General features: G+C 62.5%; 1 protein-coding gene across 11 annotated transcripts; it reads left to right on the top strand.

Annotated features, from left to right (window-relative positions):
* Positions 1 to 999: 999 nt before the first annotated feature.
* Positions 1,000 to 15,194, top strand: NKAIN4 (sodium/potassium transporting ATPase interacting 4). 11 transcript variants are annotated; one of them, XM_074347612.1, is made up of 9 exons: positions 1,000 to 1,184; positions 5,862 to 5,999; positions 6,978 to 7,058; positions 8,023 to 8,217; positions 9,256 to 9,391; positions 9,475 to 9,674; positions 11,985 to 12,045; positions 13,256 to 13,340; positions 14,484 to 14,624. In XM_074347612.1, exons 1-9 carry the CDS (start codon positions 1,020 to 1,022, stop codon positions 14,491 to 14,493), a joined length of 1,071 nt encoding a protein of 356 aa, XP_074203713.1. In that variant the 5' UTR covers positions 1,000 to 1,019; the 3' UTR covers positions 14,494 to 14,624. The 11 variants fall into 11 exon arrangements, 9 of the variants coding, with proteins under 9 accessions (XP_074203713.1, XP_074203711.1, XP_074203717.1 ...); XR_012500718.1 differs by having other exon boundaries at positions 11,985 to 13,340; positions 14,484 to 14,540; XR_012500719.1 differs by lacking the exon at positions 9,475 to 9,674 and having other exon boundaries at positions 14,484 to 14,538.
* The last annotated feature ends 10 nt before the right edge of the window (positions 15,195 to 15,204 follow it).

Genomic DNA, 15,204 nt, shown 5'->3' with positions numbered 1-15,204 from the left:
TACCCTGATCTAGACCCCAGTGGCTCCCTATGACCAACAGAATAAAGTCCAAGCTAGTCTGTGCCCAAACTGCTGGGCCCCACCCTACCTGCCTCCCCTCTCACCATCTGCCCCACACCTTGTCAGTCCCACCTCTGCACCTTTGCACATCGGGGTCCTGGCCCAGTCCTCCCCCCACTAAATGCAGGACCATTGCCCCAGGGCTGCCTGCAACCCAAGGTCTCCCAGGTCCCTCTCTTCCCCTCAGGCCTGACCCTGGCCTGGCCCCTCAAAGAGCAGACCTGGCCTGCAGGTCCCCCCACATTGCCTGGGCAGGTGAGCTCCTGGTAGGCCAGCTCACCCCTCCTCCTACTCCTGGGTCCTCACCCCCAGGAGGGGGACTTCTGAGCTGGTCCAGGATGCCTCAGGAATGCGGTGTGCCTGAGGCCTCACCAGGAAGGAGGCTGATTGGGTAGGTCACTCAAAGACCCAGGAGATGCCTGGCAGGAGAGTATCATGGGGTTTTCCTGGACTCTGCGGAGTGGCTTTGCAGCAGCTTTGGGTCTGTCTCTGGGCCACAGGCTGACCCTCACCGCTCCACACAGCCTGAGGAGTCGTGCCATCGCCCCTTTAAGAAAGGGTTCCTCGCCCCCTCCCCAGCTGGCGAGAAGCCCCTCAGAGGCTTCCAGTCCAGTCTGGGGCTGTGGGAGAAAGACGAGGCGCAGCTGTTATTCCGAGGGGCGGAGCTGGGCCGAGGGCAGCCCGAGGAGGGGGCGCGCAGGGACTGGCCCAGGGCCAAGGGCCGGCGAGGGGAGGGCGGGAGGACGGAGGGATGTGCCTGGTGCGACCTGGCCAGAGGCGGTCTCAAGTCTGTGGGGCGGGGTCGGGGGCCGCCAGGGACTGAAGGGACCAGGGATCTAGGGCAGAGCCGGCAGGGCCGGGAATGGGGGTGGTCTGCAGGGTGGGGCGGGGCCGAGGGGCCGGGGCGGGCAGGGCGCTGCGCGGCGGGGCGGGGCCGGAGGCGGGGCGGGGGGGCAGGAATGGGGGGAGCTGCGCTGCTGGGGCTGCGGGCCGAGGCGTTGGGCATCCCGCGCGCGGGTGGCTTCTGGTTCAGACTGGCAGAGGCGACGCCCGCGAGCCGGGCAGACATCATGGGCTGCTGCTCTGGCCGCTGCGCGCTCATCTTCCTCTGCACTTTCCAGCTGGTGAGTGGCGACCCCTCCTCGGGACCCGCAGTCCCTGCACAATGGGGGATCCGGGCGCCGTCCCCCGACCCCAGCCCTGCCCGCTGGGTCCGCGCCTGCCTCTGGAGGCTCCTGACTGGGCACAGCTCAGACCCGAGAGCTTCTGCGGCCGAAGTTCCCGGCAGCTGCCAGGGGCGTGGGAAGCCAGCGCCCTGTGCGCGACCCCGACGGCCCCTCGGTGCAACCCCGCGAGCCCCACAGCGTGTGTGCTCGCGCGCGGATCTCGGGGGCAGCCGCGGGGCCCCAAGCGGCTGGGCAGGTGCTGGGGAGCTGCTGGAATTGGCTGGCGAGGAACAAAAGCCTTCAGGGCCGGGCGCCTAGCCCGCGATCTCCAAGTCCTGTGCGCGCGGCGGGGAAGGGGCACCGGCGTCCACGCGTGACAGAAAGTGTGTGTGGCCCCAAGTGTGCACGCAAGGAGCGTGTACAGGGGTGTGTGTGTGTCTGTCTTGGGGTGTGGGGGGTGTGGGGTGTGTGAGGCCCACCCTGCCGGCCCCTGGCCCCTCCCAAGCCGGTGGAGGAGGTGGCCCCTCCCCTTTTGCCCTGGCCAGGGGAGATGGGGAGTGGAGAAGAGGCGGGTGCCTGGGGCTGCGTTTCTGTCTCTTGTGTCCAGGATTAGCTGGGCCCCCTGGGTACAAAGCTTTGTCAAAGAACTTGGACATCCCTTGGCCAAGTTTTCGCCTGCCCTTAGAGCTCCAGGGACTCCGAGTAGTTCTCACTCCTAGAGCCCTGGAGTAGAGGCCCAGGGCTGGGGAGAAGATGCTGATAGGTTCCTGGAACTCTGGTCTTAAAAGGGAAATGCTGCTTTGTGGAAGGGTGCTGGGTGTGCTCCTGGCTCAGCTGGCAGGGTGCTTCCTCCTGAGCTAGAGGGGGCTGATGGGGAGGAGGAAGGGCTTGCTTCAAAGATGTTGTGAGTAGGAAGTCCTCCTGCACCCATGGCTGTGCCAGGATTGGGGTCCTGTCCTTTGCCTGGGGGCAGGGCTGGCAGGGGGCTGAGATGCACAGGCTGGTATGTCCTGTTTGGAGGAAGGAAGGAGTACTGGAGCTGCCCTGTGAGCTGAGTGCTGCGGAAGCATGGGGGGCAGGCTGATGGGGAGCATGGAGGAAGGTGGGTGGTCTGCAGGGTTTTGCTGGACAGATAAGGTGGAGGGAGAGCCTGGGCTCTGCAGCAGGCTGTGAGGCCTGAGGACTGTTGCGCTGGCAATAGGGAGCTATTGCAAGCCTTGGAGCAGAGGTGTCACTCACTGTCTTTGGGTGGGAGGGCTCCTTCTGTGGCCAGAATCCGTCCTGGGGATGGGGCTAGGGGGCAGGGAAGGGAAGAAGGGATCATGGGTAGGAGGACAGGAGGAGCCCCGGCTGACGGGGAACTTTGCAGTCTGGAGGCTGGCAGCTGGCTGGCCGTGTCCGGGCATCAGGAAGCAGAGTTGCTTCGGCGGTGGCATGACTTTGGCTTCTGTGGGTTGAGTTTGGTGTGAGGGATGCACCTGAGGGCGACTGTGGGCTGAGATTCAGAGCAGCAGGAACAGCTGCAGTGGGTGAGGGAGGAGGCCCCAGGGCTCTGGGGATCAGGCTGGGCCATGTTGCCTGTCTGGCCAGCAGAGGACAGGGGATGGTGCACAGGTGGGCCTGGCACAGGCCGCTGGGACTCTGACTACAGCTGATGCGGGGTGGTTCTCTAGGCTGGAGGGCAGCAGGGTTTCCCTGGATGGGGCTTCTCGCAGACTCTTTGGTCTCAGCCAGGTGAGCCTGAGGGCAGAACAGAGCTGTGTCCCCGTGCTGCCAGTGGCCAGAGCTGAAAGGCAGCAGGGACTACAAAAAAGCCTTTTGTCCTGGCTGTCCACCCACCCCTGCTCTGCCCAGTGGAGGGGCCAGCGTAGTGGGAAGAGGTTTGACACCCTCTCCGCTCTGGTCACCGTGTGTGGGGCTGGGGAGCCGAGGGGGAGGCTGTGGGCGGGGTGGTCCTTGGCTTGCTTTTCTGTTTTTGACAAGTTTGCGAGTTTTCTCGTTACCCAGCTATGGGACAAAGGCCCGACCATCCCGGGGCCTTCTCCCTGAAGAATAGCTTGACCTTTGCCCACTCTTTCCCGGGCTGTGCCCCAGGCGTTGACAGGAGCCAGGGCTCAGCGAGGGGCTTGGGGTGGGCAGGCGGCCACTGAGGCATCTCAGGGTGCTGAGCCTTCCAGTGCTTTGGCTTCAGAATGAAAAGATGTCCCACAGGCCGCCACCTGTGCTGGCCAGCCTGCCAGCGCAGGGTCTGTCTTCTGTGAGCAGACCCTGGGAACCCCCTCAGACTTAGAGAGTGGTTAGCAGGGATGCACACCCTGTCCGGCCAGGAGCTTCGGTCATCCCAAAAGAATGCAGCCCCCTACCCAGGTCAGGAGGCTCAGGACAGACCCTGCTCAGTCCCTGCTGGCCCCTTGATTTACGTCTGGTGACACCCTGAGCTGAGAAGACAGCTAAGATGTGCCTGGACCCCTACACACGGACATCGTGAGGTAACACTGGGTGTGGCTTAGAGCCCTGAGTGTGGCAGCCTGTTCGCAGCCACAGCCAGCTCACACACACCCCCTCCCGGCCCTGGGCCCAGCCGGCTCACAGCCCCCAGCCCTGGGGCGCAGCCAGCTCCCAGCCCCTGGCCCTGGAGCCCAGACCAGACAGTGGCTGGAGCCCTTGCCTTGGCCCAGAGCTTGACTTGTCAAGGTCCTCCCTGCCGTGTGAATGTCTGGCCTGGTCTGTCCAGGGGCATGGAGGTTGTTGGGCAGCCCTCTGTCCTGTGCCTGCTGACTGGGGGGGAGCTCTGAGAATCAGCGCCAAGGACCCCTCTGAGGAGCCCCCAATCCTCCCCCTGCTTCCTGGCACATAATTACCACTCTCTTCTGTGCCATGTGTGGGGACTTTGTTGGGGCTGCAGTTAGGGATCGAGCTTAGCGGTGGGAACTTGGGCACGTGGGGGCCTGTAACCCACAGCTACGTCTCTGCTGTCACCCCCGGGTGTGTCTGCGGCCCTGAACTGGCCCCTCTTCGCCATCCCCAGCCTGTTAGCACCCTCCAACCTTTGTCCCTTTCCTAGAAAGCCACCGAGCAGGACTGTCGCTGAGGTTCGCAACCTTGGGGGTGAAGGACACAGGGCTGTGATCAGGGAGGCTGCAGCCTGACGGCGTCCACCTCAGCCATGGAGGGGAGGCGCTCTGCCCCGTGGCTGGGAGCCTCCTCCTCGTGACTCGCAGGGGGACGCTGTCCTGGTGGGAACACCAGGGCCATTTCCTGATGTGATGCACTGCTGTGCACTTGCTCCTGCCTCTCCACCCCAGCTGTCTCCTAGGACGGACCCCAGCCCTCCAAGGGGCATGCCTGGAATGTCCCCCTCCCTGAAACCTCTTGGAAATATATGCCCCCAGCTCGGGGCCGTCCATGGCAGCTGGGCAGTGCCCAGGACGCTCCCACAGCAGCTGCTTCTTGGGGGCTGGTCGGGGTCCGGAGAGGGCTCCAAGACACAGGCCAGGGTGGGGGATAGGGGTGCGGAGCTCCCTGGCTGTGGCCAGCAGGCCATGTGGGAGGGAGGCTGGCCCCTGCCACCCCGTCCTTCCCTCTCCCCTCTGCTCTTGGTCTCAGCCCAGCTAGTCCTGAGGAGGGGCATGCAGTGACCTAGCCTGCCTGGCTGTGGGAAGACTGGCGTCTCCCTCCCATGCCTGAGGCTACCTGCTGGGAGGGGCTCCCCACCCCACCCCCGGCCCTTCAGAGTCCTCCCCGCCCCAGGGCTCAGCTGACACCCTGTCTCCGCCTCTGCTGGCGCTGTGCTTCGGGATGGCTCTCGCCTGCCTCCGTAGTCTGTCCAGTGGCAATGAGTGCTGGGCGCGCAGTGGGCCTGTGGGGAAACCGTGGGAAGCAGCCATGGGCCCTGCTGGGTTGCTGTCCCTTCTCTGCCACCATCCTTCCAGGACGTGCTGGTCCTTTCTGCCCTTGCTGCGCCAGCATTCCTTGTCCTCAACACGGGTGGGATGGTGTCTGGGGTGCAGCGGATTCAGCTGTACTTTCTCCTAGTGTGTCGTCGGCCCACAAACGTGATGAATGAGTGAATGAAGGAATGAATGACTGCTTCCTGAAGTCAACTGAGCTCAGAGCCAGTCTGTCTCCCTACGTATGAAACAGCAGTTTCCTTAGGTGTCTCTGATTCCCTCGAGTTGGTCCTCTGTTGGCCATGCCTGCAGGGCTGGCGTCCACAGAGCTGGGGTAAAGAAAGTCCTCGGAGGGGAGGAGTACCCCAAAATGGTGAGAGAGCCCCACAGACGAGGAGGGTGCTGATCTGGGGGGCCTAGGAGCCCAGCATCTGCTCGCGGCCGAGAGCACCCTGGGACCCGTGTCCCAGGCCTTCACCTTCCACTGTTTGCTGTTGGCCCTACAGCCCCCTTAGGGCAGCCCCCTGTGAGCCCATTCTGCAGATGAGGAAACTGAGGACGGGGGCTCACTGGAGGAGGAACACCCCAGCAGTGATGCTCCCAGGCCCATCCAACTCATTTGGAGATTTTTGTTGGAAGAGCCAGGACCGCAGTGGGTGTTGGATGGTGATGATCAGGCAGGAGAGGGGGGCCGAGGCCTCCCCCAGGGGGTCCGCCGCCCCTCACAGGCCCGCTCTGCTCCTAGGTCACCGCCCTGGAGAGGCAGGTGTTTGACTTCCTGGGCTACCAGTGGGTGCCCATCCTGGCCACCTTCGTCCACATTGTAGTGGTCATCCTGGGGCTCTTCGGCACCATCCAGTACAGGCCTCGTTATATTGTGGTGGTGAGTCCGCTGTGCTCCGGCCCTTCCCCTGCAGGAAGGTGGGTGGGAGGTCTGGCAGGGGGGCTCCAGTGACAGTTCTGTCAGGAAACCCGGAAAGGCCAGGATTTCAGCCATACACCATCTTTCCAGAACCCCGGGCACAAACCTTCCCAAAGCCTGGATAAGTTCCAGAGTTCAGACCTGGAAATTGTGGCTTTGGGGATGGTTCTGGGAAACTGGGGTGCAGAGCACCTGCTGGGGGTTCAAGGCAGGATTGGAACCCAGTGTACACCAGCCCCGCCCCTCCCCCCACTGCCATCCCGTCTCTGGAGATGCTCAAACAATGTCCAGAAAGTTCTGCTCCAAGCGGAGCAGCATTCTCGTTCAGTGCAGATCAAAATAATTGGTCTCGACCAGGGCTTGGAGCAGACACTTCTCTGTAAAAGCCCAGATGTGGGTCTCCCAAGCTTTGTGGGCCATGGTCTCCGTGGAGGGTACCTGGCTCTGCACTGGCACAGCCCGGGCGTGGCTGCATCTCAGTAAAACTTGACAAAAGCAGGTGCCAGCTGGCAGCCCTCCTTTCCCTGCAGCAGATCTCAGGGGCTCTTTGGGTGGATTTTGGGGGTTCAGACTGCTCATACCCTTGCTTATCATTGGTCCACCTGGGACGGGCCATGGGCACCTCTGGGCCAGGAGATTGGGTCCTTCCAGCTGGCTGTCCCGGCAGCCCCATCTCCTGGGCGCCCCTCTTCCCATGGGAGCAGGAGCCCAGCCACCCTCTTGGCACAGTGTATGAGGCTCCATGGCTGAGACCTGTCCCTAGGGGGCTCGGGATGGTCATCCTCCAAACAGAACACCCTGGCCTCCAGACTCAGGGAGCAGAGACCCCTCTACTGCTGCAGAGGCCTCGTCCTCCAAAGGCACTGTGCCAAAGCAAGTTGGGCTCCCTCCCCTCCAAGGTCTGGGCTCACCTCCCCCTACCCTCTCTTGTCTCCCTAGTACGCTGTGTGGGCAGCCGCCTGGATCACCTGGAACATCTTCATTATCTGCTTCTACTTGGAAGTGGGAGGCCTCTCCAAGGTGAGTAAAATGGGGGGAACTCACGAAAACGGAGGGGGTCTTGGCCAGGTCCCGTGGGCACTGGATGTGTTTGTCTGTCTGTCGCCTGCTTCCCCCGGCCAAGGCAGAGAACGTTCATGCCTCTGTCTCCAGCACTCAGAGCACTCCTGGCCCACAGCAGTGACTCAGTGAATGTCTGGGGAAAGTGATGTGATGGATGGATGAGGGGCTGTGGGCATTGCTGGGCAAGTGGTCACCAGCTGGAAGGAGATGCACCAAAAAAGGCTTCCTGGAAGAGGGGGCCTTGGAGCCTGGGCAGTGCCTGGAAGGAGAGTCAGGACTGGGGAAGGGGAGCAGAGGGCCCAGCCTTGGCAGAGGCATGCAGATGGAAACAGCACCGGTGTGGCCAGAGGGGACACTGTCCTCCTGCGGCTCTTTCAAATGCTGATAAAGCCCAGGGTCCCTCCTGTGGGGAGGGGGCACCACATCCAAGCCATGTGCTGTGGAAGCACCCGTGTGAGTGAATCCTGCCTGAGCTGCTGATCTGGGCCCTTCACACAAAGCATTTCAGTTCATCCTTGCACGATGCTCAGGAGTGGGATGGCAGGTGTGCGGTGGGGCAGACGGCCCCTGCTCCCTGGGACCATACCTGGGGCGGCACTGAGAGAGACAGACCTTAGTTCAAATACACCTGAAACGGCAGCATTCGCTGGAGAGGTGAGGGAGGGGCCCAGGGCACTGTGAGAGCATGTCCTGGGGGTCCGACCTGGGCAGGGAGGCCTTCCTGGAGGAGGGGCTGTGAGCCGGGGGCTGTTGGCAAGAACAGCAAGGCCTTCCCTGCAGGAGAATGGCCGAGAGGGCCTTGGTGCCCCTGCCCCCCTCTGCAGGCAGGGGAAGTGGGAGGTCTGGGCACCCACGCTGGGCTGGGGTGGGTGGAGGCTGACCATGTCCCTGGCACTAACCTAGCTCCACCCCCTCACCCCAGGACAGCAAGCTCCTGACCTTCAACCTCTCCCGGCACCGCTCCTGGTGGCGTGAGCATGGTCCAGGTTGTCTGCGAGAGGAGCCAGCAGCTGGCCTGGGCCCTCTAGACAGCCAGGCCCCAGTGCCGGCCATCGGCTGCACCCTGGAGCATGGCTACGTGGAGGCCCTGCACAGCACCCTGCAGATCCTGGTGGCGGTGAGCTTGGGGGAGGGGAGGAAAGGAGGGGAAGGGTGGAGGGGGCTCATCCTGCTATGGGACCAGGTCCCAGGCCTTTCCTGCACAAGGCAGGACCACCGTCCTCTGCCAGGGCTGGGAGCCCCTTCCCACCCATCCCTGCCCAAGGGTTAAGGAACCACACCCCCTCTCCCATCTGTGTGGCCTGGGCCACCTCAGCCTCAGTGCCCCGCTCTGTAAAGTGGGCTCGGAACTGACTCCAACCCCAGGGTCGGAGTGAGGATGAAACGAGGGGACAGAACCGGAGGCTCTGGTGATGCTGTGGGGTGGGGGGGCCAGGTGAGGGGGGGCCCTCTGTGGGAGGGATCAGGATGGAGGCTCCTGCAGCCCTCTTCCCACCCTGGAGGCAGCATGGGCAGGTGAGGAGCCCCGAGAGCTTCTCCACAGCCTCCTCCAAGTCAGAAGGACTGTTTCCATGTCCGCCCGACAGTGGGTCGTGGAAAGGGGGGCAGAGACCTAGCCAGCTGGCACACTGGCCACTTTCAGCTCCTGCTACGTTGAGAGTTAGGGGTGTAGATTCAGTGAATAAAAATGCATGACGCCCAGTTAAATTTAAATTTTAGATAAACAGCAAGTAAGTTTTACTGTAAGCGTGTTCCATGCCACTTTTTGGCTGTACTTACTAAAAATAGTTTCATCGTGTATCTGAAGTTCAAACTTCAGTAGACATCAGGCATTTTGTCTGCAGAGAAACGATTTGATGTGGAGGGAGGGCGGAGAGTGGGCTGAGCAAGTAAGTGCCTGGCAGCTGGCCGACTCCAGGGCTCTGGCACGCGCGGTGGGCCACCGCAGGGCACTGGTCAGATCTGGGGGCTCCTGACCCCCTGGGTCGATGCCAACATGTCCCAGTGGGTGTCGGGTTTACAGGACAAAGGTTCTGCGCTGGCAGCTGACATCGGAAACTGAATCCCAAGTCGAGGGCCTCCCCTGGCACGAGGCTCGAGACCGTGGGGGCAGCCGTGAGAGCTTGCTGGGCTGCCCGCTCCCCCACTCTTGCAGGTCCAACAGAAGCCAGACTTCGGGGCGCCTGGGCGCTGCCCCTCCTTCAGGTGCTGGGACCTCCTCTCTCCCACCACGGTTTACTCGCTGAGGCAAAAAGAGGGCTCCGGTTACCCCAAAACACGTGGGAACCAGGGTACGTTGCTCGAAAAGAGAAAGAACCACTTGCCAAGGATACAAGTCAGAACTTCTGAAGTCACTGACAGGGTTTGTGAACAGGCAACAGAAAGGAAACTGGAAAAGGACAAGTGACGATTCTCGCAGGGCGTTTCCATCGTGCTGTTGGTGCGCAAGCGCTGTGCACTGTTGGGGGAGACACCGCTGGGGATTTCTGCAGTGAAGTGCGAGTTTCTGAATACCTGTCAGCCTCTGCTGTTTGTCCTCGGGGGTCCAGGAGCAGCAGGCCCTTGGCTGCACAGGTGGGCTGGGGGAGCAGGTCCTGCGGGCCGTCTGAGAGCCTCACGGAAGAGCTGGGCCGAATCCGGAGGAGGAGGGGGAGGAGGAGGAGGAGGAGGAGGAGAGGAGGAGGGACTGGAGGGCACAGGAGAGGCAGTTGGGACGTCCTTCCCCGGCGCCCCGCCCCGCCGAGGAGGAGCAGGGCGGCTGTGGAGGTTTCAGCACCGCGGCCAGCGCCCAGGGCTGCGCCCCCCCCCCCCCCCCCCGTTCTCCCAAGAGGAGCTCCAGGCTCCTGTGGGCGGCCTCCCCCTGGGCCCACGGTGCCAGGAAAGGCTGCTTGGGAAGGTGTCTCAAGTTTGCTGTGCAACGGCAAAGAGACAGGCACAGAGGAGCCGTTGACCTGCCGCCTGGACAGACAGGCTTCCACCTCCTCCTTGGAGGCACACTGGGCCTGTTCTGTGGTGAAGAAACCAAGACACAAAGGTTAAGTGCACCCCCTGAGGTCTCGCTGACGGAGGGCCAGTCTCTCGCTCCCTCAGCCCTTTGCTCCTGTGCCAGTGGCTGCCTTCCTGTTCCCCTTCCTCCACCAGCCTCTTGTCCCCTCCCAGGCTGCAGTTTCCCCACCACCTCTCTCAGAAGACTGCTTAGCTTCTCCATGGCAGGAATCCCCATGAAACATCTTTTCTGTTTATTCCCCTGATCAGGCAAGGTCCCACCAAGACAAATGATGCATTCAGATTAGGTGAATTCCTGGGGGCTAGTGAAGGGTGGGTGCCCTGTTGGAGACCACATGGGATACCAGACTCCCTCGGGGCTGTGGCTGAGCCGTTGCCACGCTGGCCTGAAGGGACGCAGGGAGGAGTTATGGTACACCACAGAGATCTGCAGAGCTGTGGCCCCGGGGCTGGGAGGCAGTCCTGCAGACAAGGCACTGGGAGATATACGTCCTGCTTCTCCCCCAACCCCCTCCCCCTCCCTCCCCCTAGTCTCCTGCTGGGCTCCCCATTGGCCACCCCAAGCTGGAGGGAGCGGGAGCCCATGGGTGGACCATCCACACCATGCAGGGTGGGGAATGTTGGGGGAACGTCTGCCCGGGGCAGCTGGGGCACCTATGACCCACCACCATTGGGACCATCCTCTGTGCTATGTCCTGGAGGTCGAGATCACCACCTGGTGTGGGGGTGATCAGACAGTTGGTGATGCCCCAGAGCGTGGAGGTCTGACCTACTGGGCTTGGAGGTCAGAGGGCATGAGCTCACTGTCCTGGGCCACCTCTCAGGTTTCCAGCTTCTGTGGAAGAGGCTTCCCTCTGCAGAGCCTCCGGGATGAGCTGGGGTGGGGCAGCCCCTCCAAGGATCCTGGGAGCACAGGGAGCTGTGGGCCCCTCCTTAGCTGCCCCTGCAGTGTCGAGATGCACTTTGCTGTCTGCTCCAGGCCGCTGTGTGCTGAGGGCTGGAGCCGGGCCCCCTCGTTCTCATCAGAGAGGATGCAGTTCCATGAGGCCAGTAAACTCCACACTTGGGAGTAACTCACCCCATGGTTACTGTTGCCTGGGCTGTGCGAGATCGGAGGGGCCAGCCGTGGGCAGTGCCGGTCTTGCCCGTCTCAGTGGAAGCCCTTTCTCCTAGCAGCCCTGGGGCCCGGGCGTTCACCTGTCCTCTTTCCCCTGCAGTCTGAGCATCCTCTGAGGAGCCTGGCTGAAGAATCTCTGCCAGGTCAAGCCCTCGACTCCCGCAGGGCAGCAGCCAGCCCCATCCACTCTGCCCGCAGTCGCCTGCTGGGCAAAGGCCTCCGTCTCTCTCTCCGGCACTCTCTTCCAAACCATGCAGCTTGGTGGGCTCAAAACTTGTCCTCTGTGGCTGCCGCTAGACGCCCGCTCCCCCAGGAGGAGAAACCCAGTGGTTGTCTGCTTAAGGCCAGAGACCCCAGGGAGGACAGCCCGTCTGTAATGGGGGTGTCACGCTGGGGGCACAGTCGGCCTGGGGCCCATCCAGGCCGTGGCTACGGGTCTCCCAGGGCTTCTCTCTGCATCTCACCCCCTGTTCAAGCAGGGGCTTGGTCATCTTCCTGACTTGCTTGTCCACTGGCCCCCTCACCCTCATGTGTCCCCCTCACCTGCAGAGGTGCTCCCCCCACAGTGGGGACTCGACGCCGTTAGAACTCCAGAGCTTAGGAGGCCAAGGGATCTCTTTCCTTGTTGTGTTTTACAGGCGAGGACACAGAGGCCGAGAGGGCAGTGGCCTCATAGTTAGGATGCCCTGGGGCCCACTTCCCGTAATGATGCTTCTCCGGCTCCCGGGTCCTCGCCCTGAGAATCCTCTCATGTCTTTCAGCTCCTGGGCTTCATCTGTGCCTGTTATGTGGTCAGTGTTTTCACCGAGGAGGAGGACAGCTGTAAGTGTGCGGCCACCAGCCTCCTGCCAAAGCCCCTTAGTGAGCCGTCTGGCCCCACCAGGCAGTGGGGGAGGGAAAGGGAAGCTGAACATCGACTACAGAGGCCTGTCATGGCCCAGGCCTGAGACCTGGCCTCTTAAATGGATCCCTGTGCCACAGAGGTCCTGGCCTGTCCTGGCCCCCCTGGCCTGGGGGACGGTCCAGCCACCTGAGAAGAGATGAGGAGGGTCCCGGGCTGCGGCACCAGGGCGCAGTGCACCCCCGCTCCCCCGGGCTGGGGGCTCCTGTGCTGCGGGCTGGCCCCCAGTGATCCCCACAGCTGTTGCAGGCGGAAGGCTGAGTTCTGACCTACAGAGGAAAGTGCCCTGACTGCCCCGCTGCCCCGCCGAGTGCCTCCTTGCACCTGGGGCCGCTTCAGGCCCCAGCTCTGGCTGGGCCCGTCTGAGACCATTCGTACATCCCCCCACCCATGAGCCCCCTGGACTGTGCTTTAATTTGCAGCGTCAACGCTGGGGTGCTCTCGCTGGCCCTGACTGCCTCAGGCTCCAATAGGGTCTCCTGGGAAGAGGAAGACCTTGCAGAGGAGGACGAAGTCAGGGTGGGCGGGGCTGGGAGCACCCGGGGAGAGCGCCGTGGCTCCACAGGCAGCAGCTTCTCTGGGGTTGGGATCTGAATTCAGAGCCTGTTTCCAGAGGTCAGGCGGCCGTTGGGTAGGTGGTCCATACATCCTTCAGAGAGCAGGCTGACTCCTGGACCAGCCCCCAGATACCTTCAGTCCTTGTGTGGTGAGACCCCCAAACCGTCACTCAGCCCACAGCTGGCTGGGAAGAAACGGAAGGGGCTTCCTGTGTCGGTCGCACTAAAACGTTTTCGCATGGGAGCCAGCCCTGGGGTTCAGAATGTGTTAGCTTTGCTCAGCAAGCCCTGGCCAGGAATGCACTGTGCAGCCACCACCTCAAGGTGCTGTGACTGGGAGAGCCGGGCAGCCCCCGCAGCCTCCTGAGAGCGCCAGCATCCTTTGAAGCTTTTCCCCCAGCGGGAGTCCGCCCTTCATCCTCCGGGTGTGAGCCCGCCCGCCAGGGGCGCCACCTCAGGCCGCTGCCTCTCTGCCTCTGCATCCCTGCAGGGGTGTTTGTGCTTGGGGACGACCTCACTCTGCCATCTTGTCCATTGTTTGGGTTTGTTTTATTTGGGTCTTGGTTTCTTTCAGTTGATTTCATTGGTGGATTTGACCCATTTCCTCTCTACCATGTCAATGAAAAGTCTTCCAGCCTCTTGTTCCAGCAGGCGTACCTGTAAGTACGGCCGCAGAGCCTGCCCCGGCTGGCCTGGCCAGTGCGGTTAGCACAGCCACCTTGGGAAGCCTCACCAGGCAGCTGTCTTTCTGTCTGTCCATCCATCACCCATCCGTCCATCCATCTCCCACCTTCCCAAGGTCTCTTCACGCCGGCAGCAGGCCTGGACTGGGGGTGCAGAGCGCCGCACCCAGCAGGGTCTGTGGGAGTGGGAGCTGAGCTGGCTTTGTGCCGGGGACCCAGGAGGCGCTGAGAGGCCTCCTCCCGGGAGGTGACGTGGCGATTTTCCCAGTTCTCACCATGGCAGGAAGTGTGAGGTGTTCCCTGCCATTGGAGGGTCACACTTCCCTCCTGAAAAGCAGTGTCCACGGCCCTGCACTCCCCAGGCCTCAGGTCGGGGCACCTGGGCTGCTGGCCCACCTCCTCTGAAGGGACCTTTGCCGCGGGCCCTGTCCCACGTGGAATCCTGAAAGCTGGGGTCAGAAGAGGCAGCTGGTGGTCCTTCTCCTGGGAGGGCTGTGCTTCCTCTGTCCCACCCTGGCCCTCAGGGACAAGCCTGCCCTTGGGGCCACACTGCAGCTACCCTCTGGGGACTCTGGCCCTCTTGGCAGCCTCCCAGCCTTTCTATCCTCTAAGTAACCCACGTCAGCCAAGGGCCGTCAGAGGTAGCAGGTGTCCAGCTCCCACAGTAGGGGACCTCGCTCGGGCGTCCAAGCCAGGGCAAGGTGTGTGGGAGTTGATGGCCTGGACACACAGGCTCTGGAAGAGCTTGCCAGGCTGGACAAGCTTCTGGGATTTCCCTCCAGCCATGGATCTGGGTGGCCAGAGGGACCCAAGGTGAGCCCCTCATTCTGCTCCCAGTCTCCTGGCCCAAACCCCACTGAGGTGCCTGCGGCCAAAGTCAGCTGTGTAGGGACAAGGCCCTGAGATTTCCGTGGCAAGCCGCAGTCCTGGCCAGGCCTGGCAGAAGTTCAGCCTCTTGCCCCTGGCCCTTTCCCAAAGGCCAGGAAGCCTTCCTTTTCTTGGATTTTGTCCCATTTGTTCTGGAAGGGAACAGGGTACAGCCGCCCTTGCTGACCGCTGACCCCTTGCACTTTCCTTCCGGGTTCTCTGACCCTGCTCACCCCCACCTCGCCCCCACAGGCCTGCGTAAGTGAAGGAGCGTCCACCCCCTCCTGTGACCCCACCAGCCTCAGTGACCCACTGCAGATGGTGAGCAGACGCCAGGCAGCGGGACGCACTGGGCCTTCCTGCCCCAGGGACCCTGCAGGGGCTGAGCACCTGCCCCAGGGTCGAGTGACTGGACCTGAGCTGGTGGAAGATGGATGCAACATCAAAAAGTTTGCTGTTTCCTTTTTCTTAAAAAAAAAAAAAGAAAGAAAAAGACACAGAAGGAAATGTCATACCTGGCCTCTGGCAGCACTAGGGTTGCTCTCTGTCCACAGCAGGCCTGGGGCTGCTGTCCAATGAGCCCCCTTCCCTGGGAGCCCTGTCCTGGGGCAGCCAGGCACCCAGACGCTGCACACACCCGTGCTGGGGAGAGGGGCTGGCCCCAGGACTGCGAGATGGGGAAGTGTGACCCCACCATGAAGGTCAGCATGAGTCCCTAGAGACCCCCACCCGAGTGCAGGTTCCTGACTCAACACTGTGCCCACCAGGCCCCACCTGCCCCAGGTGCTGTGGCTGGTGGAACCCTGGGGTGGGGGCTGGGCTTGCCCAGGAGCCACAGGACAAGAGCTGCCTGGAAATGTGCTGATGGGGGGCGGGTCCTGTTCAAGTCCCCCCCCCCCATGAAATAGTCCTAGGGCATCCCCCAAGGTGCCCACAAGTGGATTAAAAGGAACCTGCCCTCCAGACCATGTTT

The sequence above is a fragment of the Camelus bactrianus genome, chromosome 19 (assembly GCF_048773025.1).
Source record: "Camelus bactrianus isolate YW-2024 breed Bactrian camel chromosome 19, ASM4877302v1, whole genome shotgun sequence".
Lineage (NCBI taxonomy): Eukaryota > Metazoa > Chordata > Mammalia > Artiodactyla > Camelidae > Camelus > Camelus bactrianus.
The sequence above is the reverse complement of the archived record's forward strand: the minus strand, read 5'-3'. Positions and strand labels throughout refer to the sequence as shown.